Source organism: Meles meles, chromosome 19 (genome assembly GCF_922984935.1).
Source record: "Meles meles chromosome 19, mMelMel3.1 paternal haplotype, whole genome shotgun sequence".
Classification (NCBI taxonomy): domain Eukaryota; kingdom Metazoa; phylum Chordata; class Mammalia; order Carnivora; family Mustelidae; genus Meles; species Meles meles.
This window is the reverse complement of record NC_060084.1, coordinates 50,298,295-50,323,944: the sequence shown is the minus strand read 5'-3', so window position 1 is coordinate 50,323,944 and position 25,650 is coordinate 50,298,295. Positions and strand designations below refer to the sequence as shown.

General features: G+C 57.4%; 1 protein-coding gene across 6 annotated transcripts in view; it reads right to left on the bottom strand.

Annotated features, from left to right (window-relative positions):
* The window catches only part of DHX34 (DExH-box helicase 34), a 37,784-nt gene that overhangs the window by 1,822 nt on the left and 10,312 nt on the right, over positions 1-25,650 (bottom strand). The window contains exons 1-14 of one of the 6 annotated variants that reach the window (XM_045988462.1): positions 23,806-23,834; positions 18,834-19,757; positions 15,637-15,948; positions 13,459-13,713; positions 10,962-11,064; positions 9,662-9,879; positions 7,624-7,798; positions 5,621-5,814; positions 4,881-4,982; positions 3,659-3,883; positions 3,350-3,523; positions 2,966-3,083; positions 1,936-2,042; positions 463-750 (exon numbers count right to left, since the gene is read on the bottom strand). In XM_045988462.1, coding sequence (XP_045844418.1) covers positions 463-750; positions 1,936-2,042; positions 2,966-3,083; positions 3,350-3,523; positions 3,659-3,883; positions 4,881-4,982; positions 5,621-5,814; positions 7,624-7,798; positions 9,662-9,879; positions 10,962-11,064; positions 13,459-13,713; positions 15,637-15,948; positions 18,834-19,535 — 2,973 coding nt within the window. In that variant the 5' untranslated portion in view covers positions 19,536-19,757; positions 23,806-23,834. The other 5 variants (XM_045988458.1, XM_045988463.1, XM_045988457.1 and 2 more) reach the window with 5 other exon arrangements.

Genomic DNA, 25,650 nt, shown 5'->3' with positions numbered 1-25,650 from the left:
GAAGTCACCCTGGTGCACACCCTTCTCTCTACCCCATCCACACGCAGACCTGGGAGCAATTCCCAGCTGCCCACTTACGAGGAGGGAAACTGACCTCACACCTGCCCCGCCCAGTTCCTCCCTGTGCCCTCTGTGAACTGACCACTTCTTACAGCTTCCCTCTCCAGCCTGCACGCCCTTAACCCCTCGTGAGGGCACCTCGCACGGCACGTGCAGTGGTGCTCAATAAAGGCACACTGAACTGCAGGGGTAGGGGGAAGGGGCCCCGCAGGGGCTAATGGCTTGGCCTCTGCCGCTGGGTGCCTGGGGTCAAATCCTCGCTCCACCCCTCCCCCTCTGTGTGACCTTGGTCTTGCCATCGGCCTGTCGGGTATGTAAACCCCAAAGCAAGACCAGGCAAGGAGGGGGAAGCCAGGCCTTCTGGCCTCTGAATGCAGGCACAGCCATGGAGGCGGCGTGTACCTCAGATGCCACGAACCGCAGCAGGTCCCGGCTCAGGTCTGCCACCTCCCTGCGGTCCCCTGGAGCCGCCGTGTCCTCCCCTTCGTCCACCTCTGGCCGCCGCCTCTGGGCCTGATGGGCCAGCTGCCGGTCCAGGGTGCTTTCCCATTGGGTCCGGAGCCGCACAGAAGCTGCCAGAAGCCGGAGCGCGCTCTCGCTGTCCGCAAGCTGGAGCTCCAGCCAGCCGTCAGCCACCACGCGCGAGCAGTCGCCGTTGGTGTCCAGGGACCGGCTGAAGAGCAGAAGGGACTGGAAGGGAGGGGATGAGAGGCAGACGGTGGGGTGCGGGGCAGGACGCCAGCTTCGAGAGACCCCGTCCGCCCCTCATTCCTCCCACTTGTCTGTTCACCCGCCACCCGCACCACCCACCACAGCCCCCACGTGCCAGGCCCCTTCCCACCTTGGCTGCGAGGGTCCCTGCCCCCACAGCATGGACACTGTACTTGGACAGACCAACCAAGGTCAAAGCATAAACTGCACTACATTCTAGGAAGTCCGGGTCCTCAGCCAGTCTCGCCACAGGGCGGCGGTGACCTCGCGGAGGCCTCTGTCAAAGCCGACTCGGACGGCGCCCCTCCCGTTTGAAGGGTCACTACCTATGCTTTCTCCCGAGCCTCCGCCGATCCTCTGCTGAGCGGGAAGGGAGGGCAGGCCTCGGTGGGCAGGGTGGTGTGCGGAACTCAGGAGGCGGGGCAGCTAACGCTGGCAGGACTCTCCCCGCTTGGCTACAGACACATACACCAAGCTATCCACAACCCACACGTGTCCTCGGCCCCCACCCTCTCCTGCCTGGATGACTACAATCACCTCCTCACTGGGGTCCTGACATTGCCCCGCATCAGACCCTGTTCCAGCCCTATTCAAACCCTCCCAGGAGCGGGGCATGTTCCAGCCTCTCAGACCTCCTCTCTCTGACCCCAGCTCCAGTCACTTTCCCCTTCACTACCTCTGGTCCAGCTGTTCCCTGGGCACAGTGGGCATGTGTGTGCCTCAGGGCCTTTGCACTTGCTGTTCCAAGTTCTCCTCCCTAAGTATCCTGGTGGCTCCTTCCTTTGTTCCACTGAACCTTCTCAGTGAGGTCCACCCTGATCACCTTCCTGTCATAGCCTGTTCCTCACTCTCACCCCACCCCAACCCCTTTACCCTATTCTTTTCATTTTCCCCAAGTCCTCACCCGCTAACATGTCTGTCATTACTGCCATCCTCCCCGGCTGCATGTGACCCCTGGGCCAGCAGGGACCAGAGCTGGTCTTACTCCCTGCTGGGCTGTCGGTGCCTAGGCCAGTCCCCGGCACCGGCAGGCGCTCAGCCAAGCGCTTACTGGATGAATACGCGAAGGCAGAGACAGCAGCCAGCTGGGGAAGGCGGCTCTTCCGCCCAGTGCAACCTCCTGCCCCAAGGACAGGGTTGGGCTGCCCAGCGGCTGGGACAAACCTGCAGAGCGGGGACGCGGACGCAGTTCACCAGGTAGGGCTTGTTGGTCTCCAGCAGCGAGACAAAGGCGAGGAGCTGGTGCTTGCCGCTCATCTTGTCCTTGTCATCTGCAATGGTCCGAAGGGCAGCTCAGGGCCCCCCCCCCCCGCCACCCGATCTCCCACCCACAGCAGCCCCCGCTGGTCTGTCCCCCCAGGGCCATTTCCATGCATTAGGAAATACTGCTGATTTCACCAGGCATCACAGCAGCGAAAACGCCAGTCCTTGTTTTACACTTCTCAGCGACAGGCCTGGGATTGGATCCCAGCAAAAAGGAGCAAAACGTGAGGTGATGGAAGACACGGTGGGGGGGTAGGGGCAGGAAGCTGGGTGAGGCTACCGAGGGCTCATCCCATTCTTTCCTTGGAAGGGGTCGGGACTTTTCAAAATGAAAACATAAAGGATGAAAACAATGTAACAGAAAGAGAGCAGACAGTCTAGAAATTCACAGCAGTTAAAAATTTGAGGGAAAGTTTCAAATTCTACCTTCAACGTTTAAAATTATAAACCTTACCTTTTGGAGTTAATGTTCACATTTTACCGTGGTTACTTTGTTTACAAACAAGGACAGAGAGGAGCCGTCCCAGAACTCACACAGGGGGCACCCTGGCCGGCCCCGCCTGGCCCAGAGCTTGGACGCTGCATTCCAGCCCCCAGCAGCCAGGGGCGCTCTGGGGCAGGACCAAGCTGCAGCGCTCATTGAGCCCCTGGGACAGGGCCCCTCTACTTGCTAAAAGCTCCAGCCTGGGGTGCGGCCACAGCGCCCCACTAGTCACCATGGGGAGGGTGGGGCTCAGTGTGGGAGTGAGTCCCCGAGCGGTCTGGCTCTTGGGACCCCAACACCCTGACACCGGCCGGTCCCATGTCGGCAAAGCGTGGGTGGGAGCCAGGAGGCAAGCCCAGATGGTGAGGGGCCCCCTGACGTCATCGTCCCCCCGCCCCTCGCTCCCCTCCCAAAGGGTTTTTCTCTCCCTGCCTAGACTCCCGATACCTCGGCTGGCTTCGCCGCCCCTGGCCGCCTGCTCCTGCGTGTGCAGTACCTCCGGGCTGTTGGCAAAGATGCAGGTGGGGTGCAGCACGGTCCCCTGCTTGGACTGCGTGTGGAAGAGCTGCAGAGGCAGACGCCAAGTGACAGAGGCCCTCGGACTTACTCTTCCGCTGCCCACAACCCTTTTCCTCCACTCTCTCGGCCAGAATCCCCATCTACGTCTCCGCTCAGGAGCCCCCTCCTCCAGGAAGCCTTCCCTGACACCTCCCAGTGCACCTCCAGTGCACTGGAGCCCCATGAGGGCAGGGCCAGGACTGTTCCCGTGTCCTCAGCACCGAGCACGGCTAGAAGGCATGCCAAGTGGCGAAGCACCAGGAGGAGGCCCACCTGGTCCGAGTCCTTGCGGCTGCTGTTGAACGGGTCCGGGACGGCGAGCTGCGGGTAGAGGCCCCGGCCCAGCACCAGCTTGAGCAGTGCCATCTGGTCCCGTGTCAGGTCTTGGGCCGAGCTGGTGGCCGCCTGCAGCTGATCGAGGCTGTGCCGCAGCTGAAACTTCACATCCTGCGAGGGGAAGGTGGGGGGGAAGGCAGGTTCCTGGGGGGGCCAGCCCAGTACCCGAGGGGCTGCCACTAGGACCCCTGGACCCCAGGGAGCCACAGAGTCCTGTCCGTACCCCCCCGCCCCCCCAGCACCCACCTGGATGTCCACGCCATCACTGGCCCCCCGGTCCTCGTCGCTGGAGCCGCCGTCCACGCCCTCCTGCAGCCGCAGCACCTTGCGCCGCCGCCCCCCGCCCTCTTCGTGCTGGCGTTTCAGGCGGTATAGCACCCTGCGTTCCCGGCGCTCCTGCAGCCGGCGCGAGCTGTCGCCTGGTGTCACGGCCTGTGCCCGGGCCAGCAGCCCGTGGTCCTCCAACAGCTCCTGGGGATAGGTGGAGCCCGGGTGAGGGACACAGGGCAGGCTGAGTCTGGAGCTCCGGTCCTGGGCCGGCCACTCACCGGCCCCTCTGTTTCAGAGGACTTGGGATGTCTTGTGAGACACGGAGAGAGGAGTTCCCGCCTTTCACCACCCTCTCGGACTCTGCAAGCCAACAAAAGCCAAAGCGAGGCCCTGGAAAGCCAGAGATGCCGGGAACAGTCCAAGCATCTGTAGTCCCCGACAGGGAGTGGGGGTGGGGGGGTCTCCTAAAATTGCACAGTAGGCCGTGGTCAGGTGACCGCCCCCTCCGGGCCCCAGTGTGGCCATGCGCAGCCATGGGCAGGGAAGCCACAGGGGACTCACCCTGTTCTAAAGGCTCTTTCATCTATTAACTTTTTTTTTTTTAGATTTTATTTATTTGACAGACAGAGACCACAAGTAGGCACAGAGGCAGGCAGAGAGAGGAGGGAAGCAGGCTCCCCACTGAGCAGAGAGCCCGATGCGGGGCTCGATCCCAGGACTCTGAGATCATGACCCAAGCTGAAGGCAGAGGCTTAACCCACTGAGCCACCCAGGTGCCCCTCGTCTATTAATTCATTTAATCCTCACAGGACGGCACAGAGGCCAAGGCCCAGGGCCGTGCGGGAACTTAGGGCCGCACTGCAGCAAATGACAGAGCTGGGACTTGACACTGGAAGTCCACTTGCATCTGGTGGGCCAGCCGTCGCCCCTGCTGCCTCCCAGAGCTCAGCACCCTGCTCCAGATGGCAAGGTTCTTTGTGAGGATGTAGCATGGGACCATTGACCCTGTCCACTTCTCCAGGAAGCCCTCCTGGATTTCCACCCATGACTCACGCAGGCCACCCCACGTCTGAGTGTCTGATGGCTGCGGGGGTGGGTGTAGGGTGGGACTCTGCTCCATCAGAGAAGGAAAGGGGTGGGTGTCCCCGCACTTGCTCTCCCACCCCCACCGGCCCCCTCCCCCGGTCCCAAGCCTCACCTTGAACTGGCGCCGCAGGTTGGCCATCTCGTACAGCCGGTGCTCCTCTACGCCCCGGCGGCGGCACCACTTGCGTGAGTTTCTGCTCCGCTCAGATTTCACCTGGGTGGGGGACCGAACGCCGGGGGGGGGTCAGGGCCTGGTCGGCTAGGGAAGGGTGCAGGGGCTGACCCAGCACCCAAACACCCCCAGCCGCCCCCAGAACGGGCCCAAACAGCAGTCCCTGGAAAAGGAGGCAGGAACACACGTGTTCTCCTTCTCCCAAGTCTCGGTGTCACTGCTTCCTCCTACAGGAAGCCTTCCAGACTACACTGGGTCAGACATCCCCTCTGGGTGCACCCAGCCCCTTGGACTGCCATCAGAGCCCATTCTGGGAGGTCACAGCCCAGGGACAGGTCTGCCTCCCTGCACAGGACTGTGTGACCCTGGAGGGCAAGACCAAGGGCTTTCAGTCACCACCAGGTCCCTGGGACTGCCCAGCCAGAGCACGTGCTGGATACTAAGGGCCATCCTAGGAGTGTGGGCCCCTCCTCTGGGCGGCAGTGGTCTTACTCGGTGCTTTGGAAACACTCCCCTCCCCCGAGGCTGGGCCCCAGCGCCTGCTGGGCCCATGGCCACGGGAGCGGATGGTGGAGACGGGGCCCCTCTAGGCCGCAGAGTGCTCGGGGTCCTCGCCGGGTTGGCGGGCCTCCTCTTGCCCCACCCACAATGTCAGACGGGAGGCCCACCGCTGGCCTCACCTGCACCCAGGCGTTGAAGACGTTGAAGAGCGTGAAGGGGTCCCCGTGGTCACTCTCCAGAGGCCGCCGTGCCACCGCACACTCCGGGTGGCTCTGGGCGCTGCGGGTGAAGGGTGACTGGACGCTGAGGGCAGCCGCGATGGTGAGCACGGGCTCCGCCAGGTGGAACATGGAGCCCAGGATCAGCATCTTCCCTGGAGGGTCGGGGAGACGCCGAGCTGAGCCTCCTGGGGACTGGGACCGCCGCCCTCCCCGCCCTCCCACTCCCAGCCAGCCCCCAACCCCCTCCACCTCACCCACACAGGGCCCTGGGAGCCACAATGACAGAATTGAGCCCACACTCTGCCTCCCAGGCATGCGAGCTTAGGCAAGGCCTCAGTTTCCCCATCTGTAGGTCAGGGGTGACTACACTTGCCCCCTGAAGCACCAGGTGGACACAGTCGGAGGGCTGGTCCGAGCATTGCCCCTGCCCACCTGGCTCTCCGCTCTACACCTGGCGCCCCCTCCTGGCTTGGCTCTCCTTCCCTGCACCATCCCCTCCCTCTAGAAGGGAACTCCGCAGGAGCCCTGACAGCCTGGCCTGCCTGACACAGCACAGACTCCTGTGCCTGCCTCCGGACGGGTCCTCTCCTGCACTTTGTGTAATTCAAGGTGGAGGGGCCGATGGAGTGGGGGAGGAGAGGAGCAGGAGAAGGGAAGACGGGGAGACATCGAAGCAGCAGGTCCCTGGTCTGGACCCCCAGGCCCTCGCCTGTCTGCCCCGTGCTCAGCAGCCTGCGTAACACGTGTCTGACTCATCCTTACCAGTCCCTTTGGCTGCCTTTCTGGAAAGTTCCTGTTACACATCTAACCTTGTAAAATAAAGCAGTGCAAGAAAACGAGGCTGTCCAGGGCCCTCTAGCTCTGTCCTCTCCCTTTTCCTGCGCCTCTGTTTCCCTGTCAGTCAAATGAGCCAATGGCAGCATCTGGCTGCCAGGAGAACAAGCGGGGCTTCACCGGCGCCCCACCTGGCACAGGGGAAGCGGGACTGAGCCATCTGGGCCCGGAACCTCCTGGCACTGAGTCAGCTGTGCCGCCTGCCCCGCGGGGCTTGGGGACCGACAGTGTCCGCTGGGCTGCAGGTGCCTCCCAGCTCTGCCCATGGCGTGACCCTGTGCAAGTGACAGGCTTTCTCAGAGGCTGCAGTCACTCCCCTGTCACTCCGGGTCCAGCCCAGGCCCTGCTGCCCGCCTGCTGCGGGCCCTGGGGTGCAGGTCCTTGTCCCCGGCCAAGCTTCAACTTTCTCGCCTATACAGGAGTGACCAGATGCCCTTCCGTCACCAGGTGAGAGTGAAATGACACAAGGCCCACAAAGCCTTTCACTGACATACAGCCAAGGCTCACAGAACGTTCTTTTTCACTTCGGATCAGATTCCCCGGGCTCTAGCCCTGTGTCCCTCTAAAACAAACAGAACCGTCTTCCTAACCATGAGAGGCCCTCAGAATCGGTGGTCCCCAGCCTCCTGTCCCTCCCGAAGCTCAGGGTGGTGCCCGGAGGGGACGTGAATGATGGGAACACGGCCGGAAGGTTCTGCGGAGCATCACACCTGGCCAACAGTGCCACAGCGAGTCCTGCTCGCCTGGAAATATTCTGCAGGCCACAGAGCACCTAGCTCGTCACGAGTCACAAGAATTGGACCAGGACACACGTCAGTCAGAGAGCTTCTCAGAAGGGCCCGGGATGACTCAAGGCTGAGCAAGAGGAGGAAGCGGGCTGTGTTGACATCCTTACGACACCAGGAGAGGGGCTGCAGGGTGGAGCTGGGAACAGGGTGTACAGAGGAGACGGGGGCCTGTGTGTTTACTCCTGCACCCCAGCGCCCAGGACGGTCTGGCACAGAGCCTGTGACTGGTCCGACGGGGCCCAGAGAAAGTGCAGGCTGGCCTATGAGTCACTCAGGGCATGAACAGGCCCCACGGCCACTCCCAGAGCCCTGGGTGACCACCCTGGAGGACGTCCTCACCAATCACAACATCCACAGGCAGCTGGGCCAGCAGGGATCCGATGGGGGTGAGGGCCTCGGAGCTGTCCAGGGCCCCCTGGTCCCGGAGGTAGAGGATGGCCGTTTCGAGGCTGGCTGGTGGCGGAGGCTCGATGAAAGGGAAGGTTCGCGGGTCCCCCATGCTCATGCTTTTCATCTGGAATGACAATTGAGCCCCCCAGGAATGGGGGACACGGGAGCTACTGTGCAGCACTGGCCGGGGGCTCACAGATCACAAACGCATGCTACCTTAAATCTCCCAATGTCAAGGCCACTGTACAGAGGCAGGGGAGGAGGGCCCTAGCTGTCCAGCACCTCTTCTCCCAGACCAAGGAGAGCAGCAGAAGTCCTTAGTCGTTCCTAAGCCAGACCACCCCCCACGACGAATGCACAACCTTGTGAAATCCTCTCTTTGGCTCAGTAGTTTGAGGTGGGTCGGCCTTCCTCCCTGCCGCCCGGAAGGACGCCCTGTACTCATGAAAAAACCTTTATGTTAGAAGCTCTGGATGAGGGGCAAAGCCAGATTTTTTATTTCAGCTCTCGAGGTGATTCCGGTGAGTAGCTGGGGCCGGCGGTCCCCTCTCTGAGCTACTCAGCCAAGGCCACGGCCCCGGGCAGTTCCAAGTCAACCAGGAGACACCGGTGACCCAGTGGTGCCTACGAGACGGGGTGGGAGTTTGGTCAGGGGCCTTCGGGGAAAGGTTCCGGGGCCTTAAAAAATGAGGCCCTGGGCAGGAGGCAGTTTCACCTGCCTCTGGGTGGTAGAGAGGGAGGCGATGAGGCCACGGCTGCCTGAGCCAGGTGGCACATCCGAGGCCAGCTCCGGAGCCTGACAGCCTCCGACGGAATCCCGCTGGGACACCTGGGGCAACTTAAATCCCCTCTCTGTGTGACTGGTTCCTCATCCAGAAATCGGAATGATAAGACTACCTGCCCCCTAGTATTTGCGGGGATTCAAACAGTCCTAGACACGCAACACCGAGAAGGGCGCCCAGGCCACAGGGAGCGCAAGGCAAGTGCGCCGTCACCGCCTCTATCGCTACGCCTGGCAGAGCCGCCGACGGACGGAAGACAGAAAAGGCTAGACCAAGGGGCACCTGGGTGGCTCAGTGGGTTAAGCCACTGCCTTTGGCTCGGGTCATGATCTCAGGGTCCTGGGATCCAGCCCCACATCAGGCTCTCTGCTCAGTGGAGAACCTGCTTCCCCCGTCTCTCTGCCTGCCTCTCTGCTGACTTGTGATCTCTGCTATCAAATTTTTTTAAAAAGGCTAGAACGAGCCCGAGCCCTAGAGGACATCACCGACCCACTTCAATAACCAAGCCTTCCGCTTCCCTGTCTGGAGAGTGTGCCTCATGTGAAACGGCCCAGCGTCCGGATCGGGCAGGCCGCGTGGGTCAGGAATGCACACAGTGGATCCCGAGCGGCATTTTTGAAAAACAAAATCTGACAGAAACCCTCCGGGTGCACCACCTGCAGGAAGGGGGCTGGTTTGTACCTCCAGCCACTCCCGCCCGGGGGAGGCTGCTGCTGTGGAAAGCCCCTCCCTGGCGCTGTCCTCTGCCCAGGCACGCCAGGCTCCCCCATGGGGAGGGGTGGGCCCAGGAGTGAGAGCTAACCTGGCAGGGTGAGTGCGGGGGCCTGGCCCTCATGCCATCCCATGCTCCTCGACAGGCCGCACCGGGAAGGGGCCTGGGTCCCCTGGGTCCCCCCCCCCACCCAGCACCCTGAGGCCTAAGGTCCTGTGTGTCACCCGCTCCACGAGGGGGCCCACGTGGCCCAGCAGCCCAAGCGCAGCAAAGCTGCCTAGGAGCCAGGACCGGACTGTCCCAAGAAGTCCCGCTTTCAAGAGCCGCTTTGGGGTGGGCTGGCTGTCGCCGCTGAAAGCATTCTAACGGGCCCCCTGAGCCCGGGAACCCGGGGTACAACCCTGCCCTTGCCAGGGGAGCCGACATTTGGAAGCGATGCCCTCCCCTGCCCCGCCCGCCCGCACAGCTTGGAGGGTCCCGCCGGAGGGCTCACCTGCAGCACCAGCGCGTCCAGCGCTACCCTCCGAATCTCCGGGACAGGGTAGGGGGCGAAGGCGTCATAGTCGGACTCAGCATAGAGCCGGAAGCAGACGCCGGGGCCCGTGCGGCCGGCCCGGCCCTTGCGCTGCTCGGCACTGGCCTGACTGATCCAGAACTCCTGCAGCCGGTGCAGCTTGGCCTGCGGGTCGTAGCCCATCTCCTTCACCTTCCCTGTGTGGGGACGAATGGCCAGTGCAGTAGCCGCGGGGCCCCCACCTCGGGCTCGGCCCCTGCCACCCCCACTGCCTCCTCTATCCCAGTAACACGGCCCTGACCCTGAAATCTCCTTGACTCGGCCTGTCGCTCTTCATTCACACGTCTCGGATTTGCATATTCGGAAGCCTGGTTATTCAACGGTTCTTATTAGGCACCTGCTATATGCCAGGCTCTGTATGGGGCGCAGCTGTAAACACTGTCCCCAGCCTCACGGGGCTGAGCAGAACAGAGGTCATCAACGCTAAGACCAACTCTGGCCACTTTCATTGCCTCTGAAAATGGGATACACCTCAGAAGCAACGACATACCCATATTTCATGGCCAGCATTTTAAAATTTCAATGGTATGCAGAATTATGGGATGTTTTATCACAGACGGTCCCCAGAATCGGTGAGGTCACTGCTAACACAGAGGGCTCTCTCTGTGCCGGGTACCACCCAAAATACCCAGGGGAATGAATTCACTCGCTGAAGCCTTCCAGCCCAAGGGAGGCTCTATTACTGTCGTTTTACAAATGAGCGAATGGACACACACAGCCTCAGGGACGCGACCTCGCCCACACAGCTAGGCTGGCCCCAGCGTCTCTCAACTGCTACGCTACACTGACTGCCCAGAGAACCGTCCAGCTGGGAAGACAGAAAAGAAATAGACCACCAGATGTAAAATATAAGGCCCATACTCTGAGGACCGATGGGTCTTATAAGGGAAGCTATAGCGGGAGGAGGAGGGGGAAATCACCAAAGCGGACAAGGTGAGCCTCTCTGATGGGGACACGTTTATACAGGCCCTAAAATGAGATGAGGGTGTGAGCCCGGTGGATATCTGGAGAAAGACTGCTCTCGGCAGGGACAACAGTAAGTGCAAAGGCCCTGAGGCAGGAGCAAGCTTGGAATGTCTGACAAGATGCTGCCACTGCTCCACGGCCCTAAAAACCACCTACTCCCTGCTTTGGTCTGGAGTCCCCTCACTGCATTTGTACACCTCCAGACCCTACCCTTCTCTCTAGGACCTGAGGGGTGGCAGGGAGCAGCCCTTACCAGAATCGACGACAAAGCGGATCCCATCAATGGTAACAGAGGTCTCGGCAATGTTGGTGGAAAGGATACATTTCCGAACTCCAGGGGGGACCACATCGAATACCTGGGGGGGTGGCAGGGAGGAAGTGAGATCCAGGACTAACGGATCCTTGCTGACCCGTGTCCAGTGGCCTCCCTGACGTGTCCTGGATGGCCCACAGGCATTGCACACCCACCTACAACATCTCAAATAGCCTCAGGGCCTCCCACTGAACGCTTTCCTCCTCCTCGAGTTCCCATCTTGGAGATGGCTCATCACCCACGTGGGCCACAGACCTGGGCTGTCCTGACTCCCCTGCCCCTCCCCACTCCAGCCACACCTGCATGTTTTGAACATTTCCGAAATTCATTCCATTCTCCCCAAACCCACAGCCCTGTCCTGGTCCAGGCCCTCCCTTCCCGCCCAGGTCCTGCCCCAGCCTCCTCCCTGGCCTCTGGCCTCCCACCGGAAATCACACACAGCAGGGATCTGCTAAAGGACAAACGGGTGCCACTCCCCACCTTGCTAGAACCTTCCCGTGGCTCCAGGAACACTCGGGACAAAGCCCAAGCACCACAATGGGTCTTCCAGGCCACGAAGCCTAGGTCTGCCCACCTCTCACTAGCACCCAGCCTGCCTTCCCCATCAGTCTGGACCCCAGACGTCCTGTAGGTGGTCTCCCAGGGGCCCTGCCTTTCTCTCACCGCAGGCCCTTTGCACAAGCCCTTCTCTTGGGCCCAGGAGACAAACACAGTGGGCAACAGTGCAGGGTCTGCAACTAGGCCTGGGGCCAGATCCAGCCTCCTGTCTGTTTTTGGGAATCAAGTTTTAACCCAGCACAGCCTCACCTGCGTCAGTCTGCGGCTGTCTTCCTACTTTGAGTGGAGTAGTTGTGCTAGACACGAAATGGCTCACAAAACCCACAACTCTGGGGCCCCCAGTTTAACCCAGCTGGTTAAACTTCTGACTTTAGTTCAGGTCATGATCTCGAGTTCCTGGGATCAAGCCCTGCATCACGCCCCACTCTGAGCAGGGAGTCTGCTTCTCCCCCTCCCTCTGCCTCTCCCCCTGCTTACGCTCTCTCTCTCTCTCAGATAAACAAATGAACAAACCTACGACTTTGTACTCCCTGGCCCTTTACAGGAAGTTGGTAACCTCTGGTTAAGAGCGTGGGCTCTGGTGCCAAACTACCATATTCCAAAGCCTGGCTCAGCCACTTATGTGACTTCGGACAAGTGCCTGGCCCCAGTGTCTGTGTCTGTCCTGGGTAACAGTGGTCCCTGGCAGACAGGGCTGCTGGAAGGTCTCAACAAGGCAAGGCACACACACGGCTGCCCGCTCCAACCGGCTCCACACACATTAGCTGGGACACTCTTCTCCCTGCCCCCTTCCTAGGCTTTCTCGAGTCTCAGTTTTGAAAGTTTCTTCCTCCAGGAAGCCTTCCCTGAATCCACCACGATTGTGCTCTGCTCCCAGGTTTCCAGAACTTTTCTTTTCCATTTGTAAATTATCACAGCTTTCCATCTCCCTCCACAGACCAGCAGCTACGTGAGGGGAAGGACTGTATTTTGGCTCCCAGCGTGTCCCAAAGAGCCCCCTTGGCGCGAGGGGAAGCACTAAGGAGGTGTCTCTTCAGTCAACGACTGAGGGTGACCTGAAAGGCCTCCTTCCCAGGGGACTGCGGTAGTCACCCTCCACAAAGGCCTCAATGCAGCTCGCCTCCTGGGATCCACACCCTCACCCAGTACCGTCCCCGTGACCAGAGCGGCCCAGGTCAGCTAACAGGACCCTGCAGACATGACGGCTGGGTTCCCCAAGGCCAGGCCATGAAAGACGTTGTGGCTTCTGCTTGGTTCTCTTGGGGAGAGCCAGCCACCAAGCTGGGATGACACTCCAACAGCCCACATGGAGGGAAACTGAGGCCCCCGGCCAACAGCCTGCCACGGAGTGAGCCATCTTACAGGAAGGCCCTCCAGCCCCGGCCAGCCTTCGGATGGCAGCAGCGCCAGCCGACCCCTCAGCCGCAGCCCCCGAGACAGCCTGGGCCAGAGGCACACCCCCACCCCTCCAAGCCTCTCACAAATTCCCGACCTGCAGGAGCCATGGGAGATGGCGAATGCGCACTGTTCTCAGCTGCCGGGTTTGGAGGCTCCGTTACAAGGCAACAGACAACTGCCAGGGTGACCTGAAGGCCTCTCTGCCAGCCTCTCCTGTTCCAGCAGGCCAGCCTCTCGACCCTTCCCCACCCCCAGTTCGCAGACTCCCACCTCCACACCAGAGCTCGAGGCCTCCCGCACCCCCACCCCGACGCCCTCCCTCTCCCCCTCGGCTACTCCAAGTCCTCCTTGTCCTGCAAAGCTCCACACAGATGCCCCCAACTCACCAGGAAGCTCACCCTGGCAATACTCTCTCCACCGCCCACAGCATCCTCCTCCCTGCCCACCCACCCAGCCTGGCCGCACGGGCCACGCGTGGTACCTTGTCCTGGTCGGCCACGGAGAGGGCGCTGTGCAGCGGCAGCACCACCCAGCGCTGGGTGCGGCCAGCGTACACCTGGGCGGCCTCCAGGACCGAGCTGATCTCCGCCATGCCGCTGAGGAAGACAAGGACATCGCCCCGCTCCTCCGGGGGGTACTTGTTGTCAATGGCCTCCAGCACCCTGAGGAAAGGCCGAGGGTCCAGCTTCTCAGACTTGGACGCGGCTGGCTCGGCCTCCTGTGGCTGGTACACGACCTGCGGGGAGATGGCAGGGGCGTGCCTGTCACCCGAGGCGGGGGGGACAGCGCAGGGAGATGGCGCAGGCCCATCCAGCGGGTTAACAAGAGGAGGAAGTTCTAAAAGGACAGCATATCGGGGTAACCGGAAGGCTCCTGGGGACGTGTGAGTTTCGCATCTGGCCGCTGGCCGCATACAGGTATTGATGCGTGAAAACTGGCTGAGCTCCACGCGCGACACGTGCTCTCTCTCTGATTGGGAGGGGAACTTTAGCGACCACAGAATTTTAAAGGGTGGGGCCAGGATCAAAAGCCTAGAAAAACTGCTTCTCAGACAGCATGCCCCCCCCTTTATTTTTTTTACGGCTGCCCGGAAGACTGATGGATGGGTATTTAGAACCCAAAACCACAGGGACTGATCGGTGCGCTTCCTGGTGCTGGGAACTCCGGGGTTCCTACCAACTCCCGCTGCAAGAGGGAGGTGCGGCTTTCAAAACACAGAGAGAGCAGAGAGCGGGGGCAGACCAGCCTGGAGGGTCACGGGGAAGCCACGTGGGAGGGGTCCATGAGTGCCACCCAGGGTGGGAGGCTGGAGACGGGGTTGCGGCGGGGGGGCTGCAAAAGGGGATCTGAAAGAGCAGAAAGAGGCTGCCGGGCCCAGGCGGCGTCTGCGAGCAGACCCAGGCCCCACTCTGCTGTTCCGCACCTCCCAGCCTCCGTCTTACCCCCAAGGGCAGAAATCCCTGGCACAGGGCGCCCACGGCTGTGGTGGGGCCCACACGAGCCTTCACTCTGCTTTCTGACAAGACCACCGCGCTAGCCACAGCAAAGAGGCCCAAGCAAAGGGGGCAAAGTTCAGGGCAGAAGTTTTCAGAGAACCTGAAGACCTGGGAAGGGAGGTCAAGGATGTGTGTGGAGTCAGGCCTGGCCAGGACCACTGTGGGGACAGGGTGAGGTTGGGGGGGGCAGTGTCGAGTGGAGTGGGAGACCCACAGTGGCCCCAGAGACTCAGCCCCTTCCTTCCTGGGCACGCCATCCCCTAGCAAGAGAGCACCTTCCAGCCCCCTCAGCTCGCAGCGGGGCGGGGTGCAGAGAGAATGAGACAGCTGCAAGGTCATGTCCAACTTAAAGACAAATGGGCCTTTCCCTGGACTGGGGCTCTCTCCCTCTTCCCAAACGCTTTGACCAGACAGACCTGGTCAGCTCCCTAGGACAGCGGTGCTGGGCCAGGGGGGTGGGGCATCCCCAGGGGCAGTTGGTAACATCTGGAGACACGCTGGGCTGTCACTCCTGGGGGAGGAGAACGCTGCTGGCAGCTGGTGAGGAGAGGCCAGGGAAGCTGCTGAACAGCCTACAACAGGCAGGGCAGCCCCCACAGAAGAATTATCCAAAATGTCAAGAGTGCAGAGACTGAGCAGCCCCACTCCGTGAGATGGTAGAGCAGGAGAAAAGAAGAGCCCGGAGCCTCTGCCTTCAGCTCAGGTCATGATCTCAGGGTCCTGGGATCGAGCCCCGCATCGGGCTCTCTGCTTGGCGGGGAGCCTGCTTCCTCCTCTCTCTCTCTCTCTCTCTGCCTGCTCTCTGCCTGCTTGTGGTCTCTATCTGTCAAATAAATGAATCTTTAAAAAAAAAAAAAAAAAGAAGAAGAGCCCGGGACCCAGAAGTACCACATGCAACAGAGCTGCACACCGGCCTGGACCAGCAGGACTGTTTCGTAAGAGGAATATAAACTTGTAGCTTTCCAAGGCTGGGTCTCCTCCCCCGGGCTCTGAGCACCTGTCCAGCACAGTGTACACGCTCAGGAAACAGCAGCTTAAAAGAGAGAGAGCACGAGCGAGACCACCCTTCACGGAAAGATGGGAATCTGAGCCGGAGGGAAGGGACAGGCCCGGGCTGGCCAGAGAGCGGGTGGGAGGACTGGCGGACATGGGGCAGCACTGACCGTGATGGGGAACAACCTCCCGGGCACCTGCACCACCGGGGCGTTGCCGAAGTAGCTGGAGAAGAGCGAGATGTTGATGGTGGCTGACATGAGGATGACCTTGAGGTCCGGCCGCTGCGGCAGCAGGCGCCGGAGGACGCCCAGGAGGAAGTCGTTGTGGAGGTGCCGTTCATGGACTTCATCCACTATGAGGACTTGGTACTGGGGCAGGCTGGGCTCCCGCTGGATCTGCCGCAGGAGCAGCCCCACTGTCAGGAACACGATCTTGGTGGCTGCTGTCCGCGTGCTCTCAAAGCGGATCTGGTAGCCAACCTGAGTCGGGGAGGGAGTAGGGGGGGTCAAGGGAGGCGCCTGGACCTCAGCGCCAGCCCTCACCCGCCCACGCTGAACATCCAAGCAAACGCCCCCGCTCCCTGGCCCCCATCAGACTTAGGAGTCCCAACAGGTGTGGACCCCCCTCTGCTGCTTAGTGCTGCTGAGTCTGGGCGAGCACTTCCATACCCCAGAGACATTTTCACCCCTAAATGCTGGGAGAAGGGGCGCCTGGGTGGCTCAGTGGGTTAAACCTCTGCCTTCAGCTCGGGTCATGATTCCAGGGTCCTGGGATCCAGCCCCGCATCAGGGTCTCTGCTCAGCAAGGAGCCTGCTTCCCCCTCTCTCTGCCTGCCTCTCTGCCTACTTGTGATCTCTGTCTTTCTCTCGCTCTGTTAAATAAATAAAATACTAAATGCTGGGAGAATGGGACATGTTCATGCACATAAAGTGTTTGGCACAGAGCCTGGTGTCTATGCTAATTAATGGTCATGGAGATAGTTCACCTTTCTTTGAGTCCCTACTCTAACCACTGAAATGGGTGCCACTGGCTCATGTCATCCTCACAGCCACCCGGAGAAGAACCACTACTTTCACCTCACCGATGGGGAAACTGAGGTCACTCATCCAAGGCAAACCACCGTTCAAAAGTGGTACTGGAAAGAAATGATCTCTTTTTAAAAAATTTTATTGATTTGAGAGAGAGAGAAAGAAAGTGGGGAGGGGCAGAGGGAGAAGGAGAAAGAAAATCCCAAGCAGCCCCAGATGGGGCTCGATCCCACAACCCTGAGATCGAGAGCTGAGCCAAAACCAAGAAGAGTCAGACTCGACCAGCTGCGCCGCTACCCAAGCATCCTGTGAGGAAATGATCTTAACCCCTACCTCACATCCCACACACATCAATTCCTGACAAATTATAATTTTTTTTCTGTAAAGATTTTATTTATTTATTTGGCAGACAGAGATCACAGGTAGGCAGAGAGGCAGGCAGAGAAAGAGGAAGGGAAGCAGGCTCCCTGCAGAGCAGAGAGCCCGATACAGGGCTCGATCCCAGGACCCTGGGATCACGACCTGAGCCGAAGGCAGAGGCTTTAACCCCGACAGATTATAATTTTAAAGGTAAATATCTTTAGGAAAAAACACAGGATGCATTTATGTCAAGGTAGGGGGATACTCCTTAAACAGAAACCGGAGTGCTAACCACAGAAAGAAAAACGACAGACTGGACCATACTTAAATAAAGAGACGCCGTCATCAAAAGAAGCCTTCAGAAAATGGAAGACAGCTCACAGAGTAGGAGACAAGATCGCCATGCAGAAACCCTACAAAGGACCTATTTCGCTCATCTTTAAATCCCCACACGTCAAGAACAAAAAGACAACGCAAAAGACAAACAGGGTAAAAGACTTGAATAGACACTCGGGAAAAGAGGATTTCTAGCTGGCCAACAAACGCGTTCAACCCTCGGTTGTCAGACTAATGCGAATGAAAACGTGCCGCTGCGACGCACCCACCCAGAAAAGCCCGAACAAGAGAGAGTAACTGTAACAGGGCCAGCTGGGAGTGTGGACGGGCGCAGCCACGTCGCAAAGCATTTTGACAGCATCTGCTGAAGCCAGACGTGCCCGCAGACCTGATGAGCCGGCAGGCACCCTCCTAGCTACATCCCCGATGGGTATATGTACCGACAGACACCTAATGGCATGTTCTAGAATGCTGACCGCAGCACCCTCACACAAAAGCCGGAAACTGGAAATGCCCCGAGCTCCCATCAATAGCAGAAGGGACGGATACCTTGTGGTGTCTTCACAAGGGGACCCTGAATAGCGGCGAGAGAGAACTGTGCACCCACACGCTCTGCCGCAGACAAGACTCACAAAACTACTACCGAGCGACAGAGGCCAGGCACCAAAGAGAACATGCTTTTTTATTCCACTCGTAAAAAGTAAATGAAACAAGCAAAGTTGATCTGTGGGATTTCCTCTTTAACTCAGTTATCATCATCTAAGACAATAATCTATCACTCAGAACAGCGACAACTCTTGGGGGCTCAGGGCAGTAACTGGGGCAGGGTGGGGAGACAGAGGGTTTCTGGGGTGTTTACATAAATGAATTCAATTTGTGAAAATTCACTGAGCTACATAAGATACGCACATCCTTCTGTTTAGAGTATTAGAATTTCAATAATGACTCATAAGTGGTTGAGCGTGGATTAGAACCCTCGAAACCATTAGTAAAGAAGTGTCCTCACTCTTTTTCTTACGGCTGCTAAAAACCAAATGATCCCTGGGACATTTCCAATTTTTTGCTGTTAAAAATGTTACATGGGGGCGCCTGGGTGGCTCAGGGAGTTAAGCCTCTGCCTTCGGCTCAGGTCATGATCTCAGGGTCCTGGGATCAAGTCCCGCATTGGGCTCTCTGCTCAGTGGGGAGCCTGCTTCCCCCCACCCCCTGCCTGCCTCTCTGCCTACTTGTGATCTCTCTCTGTCAATAAAAAATCTTTAAAAAAAAAAAAATGTTACATGGGGGGTGGGGGGCGCCTGGGTGGCTCAGTGGGTTAAGCGTCCAATTCTTGATTTCGGCTCAGGTCATGATCTCAGGATCACGCCCCATGTCGGTCTCTGCATGCAGTCTGCTTGAGAGTCTCTCTCCTGCTCCCCATGCTCACGCTCTCAAAAATAAAATTTTAAGAAAGGCTTATGGGTAATGCTAGTGCCTTTCTCACTGGAACCACATTCAGGCCAATTTGCAGATCGAGCTCTAGAAAAATCCTTGCTAAGTGAAAGGGTAAGTGGTCTGGTAACCTTCACTGGTACTATGATAAGGGCAACAACCTAGGCTCGAGGTCGTGCTGGAAAACCCAGAAAGCCGCGTGGCCCACTCACCTGTGAGCCGTACTGACTGAGGCTCTCGAAGCTGACTCGCTTGGCCAGGGAGATGCAGGCGATCCGCCGGGGCTGGGTGCATGCCACGTGACTGAAGCCGGCGGCCAGCAGGTACTGGGGCACCTGGGTGGACTTGCCACAGCCCGTGTCCCCGGCCACCACCACCACCTGGTGCTCCTTCAGTGTCTGCAGGACGCGGTTTCCGTACTGAGCAATGGGAAGCGCCGCCCGCTCGCGCTGCAGTTTGGCCAACCGGCCGAACGCCTGCTTCTGGCCGAAGTCCAGGTAGTGCAGCAGGGCTCGGCGGAACTCGGCCACTCTCTCCGGGGGCTGCCTGGCCAGCTCCCGGGAGTCCCGGGTGTCGGGGCCCAGGATTGAGAGGTTGATGCGGTAGCGTGGGTCGTAAGTGTGAGGTAGGTCAGCCAGGGCTGGGATGCTGTGCTGGGGACGCGCCAGCGCTTTCTCCCCCTTACTGGTAGTCTTGAGATTCTGGAATCTCTGCAAGCGTTCGAAGAAGGCCCAGAACTTCTGGCACTCCTCCGAACCCTGGCGTATATAATCCTCCTCACGGAAAAAGGCATCCTCGAAAATGCGTCGTGTCTCTGGACAATTCCAGTCCCATTTCTCGAGGGCCTCCTCCTCGCTGGGATCCCAGGGTCGGCCTCTGTGATCCCCGCCCTCCTTCGTTCTGGGAGGCGGCATACTGTGGCTATCACAGCTCTGTCCTAAAGTCACAGGGAGAGAACCACTCCCTCTTCAAAGAGATAATCTCCCTCCTCCTGGATGGTCCAGGATGACCACGGGCAATGACAAAGCCAGTCACAGAGACTGGCTCAAGCTGGTGACACCCAGGGCCCCTCACGACTCCTGCAGTGATCTCTGGGACAGACGCCAGTCCATCCTGGGTTTTCAGGCCCGGAACACCTGGAGGAGAGAAGAGAAGACACTCGTTCATTTTTAGAAACATTTCCTGAAAGCCTGCTGTTTTGTAGGCACTGGACTAGGCCACCCTGAACCTTCATATGTGGTCGTGGCCACAGGAAAAAGAAAAACGATCCTGTGATGGGACCGTGGGAGCCCACAGGAGCTGCCTGACTGTGCTTGGTAATCTAGAAAGGATGCTCAGAGATGTTTGACATGAAACCTGAAGGAGGGCGGGTCACGGGGACAATCGACAGCAGAACCCTGCCATGAGCCAGTGACACGGGGACAATCGACAGCAGAACCCTGCCATGAGCCAGTAACACAAGAGAGGTGTGGTACAAAGAAAAGAGTAAGGCAAGGGTTTCTGGGGTCTCTGAGCTTCAGGACACCTAGGAACGCTTTGAAATCAAGTGCACAATTTTACAAGTGTCAGATTATCCGCTGTCTTTGCTTGCCTGGCACATCCCTTCCTTTTCTGATAACAATACCCACTGGCTCCCCTGCCCTGTGAACAGCTGCCCTTCCTGGATTCCACCCAGCTCTGCCGGCCTTGGTCAGGAAACCCCTGACTGGGGAAGCGACAAAGGCCTGGCTAATCATGTTCCCCAACTTCTCCTCCTTCAACCAGTGATTGGTGCAAGAAGTGGACACATGACCCACAGGGGGCCAATCACGGCCTTTCTCTGAAATTTATACTAGGTTGCCAGGACAGAAAAGCCCTTATCGTATCTACTGTGGTCACAGGGATGACGTATAAACCTGGAGCTGTCCGTGGTAGCTCATGAACCTGAGTCTTTCCTAGAAATCCATCCTAGAGAAAAGCCTGCCCTTGGACACAGGGAAGGACGTACCAGAACAACCACTGAGCAACTACGAGAAGTGGAAGAGAGAGGGAAGAAGTTTGGCTTGGTCCACTCCGTCCCTCAGGTCCCAGTGACACAAGAAAATGTGTTCTTGGGCAAAGTTGGTTTTCTCTCAGCTGCCTAAGTCCTAACTAATCATGAGAGCATATCCTCGTAGGTACAATTTTCTGGAGTGAAGCGCCTCACTAAGGTCATAAGTTTATGACCTTAAGAGGATTCAGAGCCTTCCTTGGTACAGGTTTTGGAGTCAGGCAGATCTGGGTTCGAATCTCTGAACCTCTGAATCTTCATCATTTGTTAGATGTGGGGCCACCTGCAAATTTAAAATGGGGATAATACCTACTTTCAAACACTACAATGCTTAGCACCTAGCCTGGCACAGAGGAGCTAAACAGTAACCAGAATTCAAGTCCACTCTTCCTCCCAGTGATGACTAACATGCGGTAATCAGTGAGAGAAACCAGAGCATCTAGCCTGGAAAATTATACTCAAAAGGCCACCATTTGGGGATCCTGGGTGGCTCATGCGGTTAAGCGACCGACTCTTGATTTTGGCTCAGGTCGTGATCTCAGGGTCATGGGATCGAGCCCCACACCATGCTCTATGCTCAGCAGGGTGTCTGCTTGAGATCCTCTCTCTAGAATAAATCTTTAAAAAGGCCACAATTCACCTTCATCTGGAATGAGTAATGCTTTCACCTACTCTCCCTTCGGTCTCTCGGTGCCATCCCGGAACAATTTCAGAGATTCGATCTCTGCAGTCCCAGGGGGAACTCGGGCCATCCTTGGGAGTTTATTAGAGACAGAAAGGGGGTTCCTGCTGACGAAGCACCTGTGAGCCGGCGGAGTGGTTTCCCACGGGAGCAGCAGCCAGTATGCGTCATTTTCCAGCAAACACCTGAGCTGGATGACGCTAGAGTGGCTTCACAGGGAACTCCTGTTGCAGGGGAGGCAGCAAGAGGAAAAGGCTGTTGATACTGAGCCTGGGATCCCGAGAAAAGGATCGGGAATGAAATGGAAGAGCATTCCGCCCAGCTGCAAGCTGCCTATGAGCATGTGGGCCCAAATGGGCACGTACCATGGGTCTCAAAGAGTCTCTTCTTGTAGGCAACCAGGTAGATTTCCTGGGTCCCCTAGGTTCTCTGTCACAGTATCTCTGACCATCTCTGGGTCTCGTGGCAGTGGCCTTCAGAGGTTTTCTTTGCTTCCCAAGCTCTCCCCACTCTGGCTGTCCGTCCTCATGTCTCAGCCTGTCTTTTTCAGCTCACCGTGCTCAGCCCGCTTTCCTTTGATAATCTGGTCCTGTCTCTCCTCCTTTCTCTTATCTTCAGGTCTGATGGGTCTCTCCAACAAGCCTTCTCCACCTGACCATCTCCACTCCTCGTCGGTGCGCCATCTGACTTCCTCATATGCTCATTTAGTCATTCAGTCGTTTTTTTCTGGACGCTCCATTTTTGTCTCTCTTCAATTCCCAGTCTCTGTTACCGCCTCTCCCACCACTGTGACCATTCATCTCCATTTCTCCACCTAACATTTTGTTTCCCAGTTCTGCTGCTTTGAAGCTAACAGTGCTCCCCACGGATCAGGTACTATTCTACATCACACGCATATATCTGTGTGCACTACTACATAGATACACACATCTACACTTTCCTCATATTAAGGTGCTACTCTCTGGGGCACCTAGGTGGTACAGCCAGTTAAGCGTCTCTTGGTTTCAATTAAGGTCATGATCTGAGGGTCATGAGACCCCGCTCCACATCACTGGAGACTCTCTCTTTCCCTCCCCCTCTGCCCTTTCTCCCTTCTCTAAAATAAATAAATCTTTAAAAAAAAAAAAAAAGGTGCTATAATCACTCCTTGTCGTTGAGCCAACGACAGGTTAAGTACATAGTGAGACAAGGAATTCAAATCTAGGGAATCAGTCTCCCATTTATTCTTCCTCATCTTAGCGTGAGTCTCCGTGGTCTGGCTTTATCTCCCCATTTTTAAACTTGACACTGTCTTTTCAGTTCTCTTTGCTCTCTAAGCTTACCAAATGCACTCGCTCTCCCTTGAGCCCCATGTCTCCACACTCTGGACGGCTCTCTTCATCAGTCTGCCCAAATCACCCAGCTCCCATCCATCTCACTCACTTCCCACATCCGGCTTCCTCTCCAAGTGTCTTTCCTTCGGGGGCTCTTCCCCTTTCTCAGTCCCCCCATCAGCTTTTGCCAGGTTCTCCCTATTCCACTGCCTCTGTCTCTCTGCATCTGTCAGTCTCCATTAACGAAGAGAAATCTCACTAAGATGAGCTGGGAGGCTGGAAGGATGAGAGCTCTATGGCAGTACCGCCTGAGGTCAGTACTGAAACTGCCAATTAGAGGCTCCAAAAGAACTACCAGAGGAAAGAATCATCAGTTACAGGTGCTAACAGGGAAGGAGGTACAGACACATCTTCTACAAGAAAACGACCAACCCGCAACTCGGCCAGGGAGAAACCATCAACACCCTGAACTCATGCTTTTCTCCAACCGACCTTCCATTCAAAACATCCCCTCCCAACTTCCTCCTTCTTCTCCATAAAATTATCTTCTCTTTTATTGGATTCGCCAATGATTTTTGCTGTAGCTGGCTTGTCCCAGATTGCAAGTCGCGGTTATCCCCAAGTAAACCCATTTTTGCTGGTAAAGCAACATTCTAAGGTCAACGAGAGTCTTGTTCCTCCGTTTGAACCGCCCTCCTCAGTCTACTTCTGTTCGGTGGCTTCCCCCACCCCCAAGTTCACGGTGCGACCCCATTTCTCTGCAGCCTCTGGGAGGCGCCCTCGGGGGACCCCATTAGCTCCCTGCCCCCCATCGCCCCAATTTGCAGCTTCCGTCCTCTCTCTGCCTGCCCGTCTCTCGGTCCCTCAGCTTCTCCAAGCTTCTCTTCGTGACTCCCACTCCTGCCAGACTCGAGCCTCTGTGTCGCCCAGGTGTTCTCGGGGCGCTCAGGCTCAATCTCCGTCCGCTTCTCCCGGGCCCCTTGTCTCCTCCAACGCACGTCCTCATGTTGGAACTTTCCCCCTCACCCCTCGGCTCTCTCCCAGCTACCCAACCCGGTCCGACACCCGCCGTCCCCGCCGCCACTGCCCCGTTCAGCCGCCCCGCCCCCTCACCTCACTAACCGCGCCGGGACCTCTCCAACTTCCGGTCCAAACGCAACCCACGCGCGCGAAGCCGGTTCTGCGCCTGCGCACGCCACCCTCACGGCCAGGCCCCACCCCGCCGCAAGCGAAGGAGCCTGGGCGCTAAGGGAAGCGGTCAAAACCCATTCTGCGCCTGCGCACAACATTCCGCTCCGCCTCTCTCCAAGCTGAGCCACGGATGGTGCTGCGCCCTCTAGAGGTTGACAGTAGCGCTGCAGCGGAAACTTGCAAGTGCCTCCCGCTTGCCCCTTTTCCGCCCCCACTGCACAGCGCGCGCTCTGCGCTGCCCCAAACTTTCTTTGCACTGGATCGTCCCAACGCCAGAGAGAAAGCTGACCGGAACCCTATTAAATACTAGGGCTATTAAAGTGCTCCCGTAAAAAAAAAAAAAAAAAGTGCTCCCATGATTCATTCACTATAATTCATAATTATGATTCAGCTCAACTCCCCAGCCTCCTAAAGGCAGGGGCCATTCTTGTCTTGGAGGTCCCGTGTTGTCCTGCGTCCACCACTAGGATCAGAGAGCAGTCAATGTTTGTTGAATGCATGATTAAACAAATGAGAAAGTAGAGTCCTCTCTAGTCCTAGGGGCTCTAGTCACGGTGGGTCTGAGCCTCAGTTTCCCTATTTACAACATGAAGATAATATCTGCTTTTCAAGATCATTGGGGAAAGTAAGCGAAAATGTGCACATAAGGTACATAAATTGCTTTTTCACTACTGTGCACCGTAGGCACTCAATAAAGTTTAGATCTTTCCTTCTCTTTACAGTCTCCCATCATTCTCCTTTCTCCTAGTTGCGGTTGAGAAGGTAGAGCCTTCAGTTCCAGAGCCAGTTCTAGGCACCGAGAATTCAGCAGTGAACAAAACAGATGAAGCCCGGCTCCCATGGAGCTCCGGTTTTAGTAGGAGAAACTGACATTTAAATATTTTTATTCAAATAAAAATAAAAAGAATGTCAGCCGTACAGCCAGGCTCTGTGCAGAAGAACAAAGCAGGAAAGGGGCAAAGAGTGATGGCATTTTAAGTAGCCTGGTTAGAGAGGACAGTTCTGAGGAAGTAGTAGTATTGGAGCAGAAATAAGTGAGGCAGCAAGCGGGGGAGCACACCAGAGCTGCAGGAAATCACAAGTGCAGATCGCCATGGCAACATTGTTGGTGGGTTCAGAGGTCAGCTCCTGTGGAGGGAGTGAAAGAGGGGGAAATAACAGGAAATGAGGTGAGGAAAGGAGGAGAGTAGACCAGGCACACTAAGGTGAGGATTTTGGCTTCTCATCTGGGTGAGGTGGGAGCCATGGGAGGAGTTTGTGCAGAGGAGGGTCCTCTGACCTTGCAAGATTCTGTTTCCCTTGTTGGGAAACGGACTATAGGGAACCAAGAAGAGGAAAGAGGCCCCGGGAGGCAGCTGATGCAGTAAGTAAGAGGGGGGGACCAGGATGATGGCTGAGAAGGTGGTGAGAAGTGGAAGGGTTCCGTGCATACTTTAAGGCAGAGCCCGGAGGCGTTAGCTGACAGATTGGCCATTGAATGTGAGAGAAAGAGAGGCGTCAAGGATGAGCCCAACTTTTTTGGCCCAGTGCCTGAAAATACGGAGTTGCCATCAACTGAGATCAGGAAAATAGAGGAGGGCTAAGAGAGAAAACCCAGAATTCCATTTTGAACGTATTCAAGTTTGAGTTATGTGTTGGACATTGAGTTAGGATGTCAAAACGAAAGTTGGATGCAATTATTAAACCTTTGGAAAACAATTTGAACATAGAGAAGCCAATTCATATGTCATTATCAAAAAAAGAAGGGGAAGAAATTGACCAAGCATTGCTTGAACTTTCCAAAAGAGAACTCCAATTTCTTTTTAAAGAAAAAT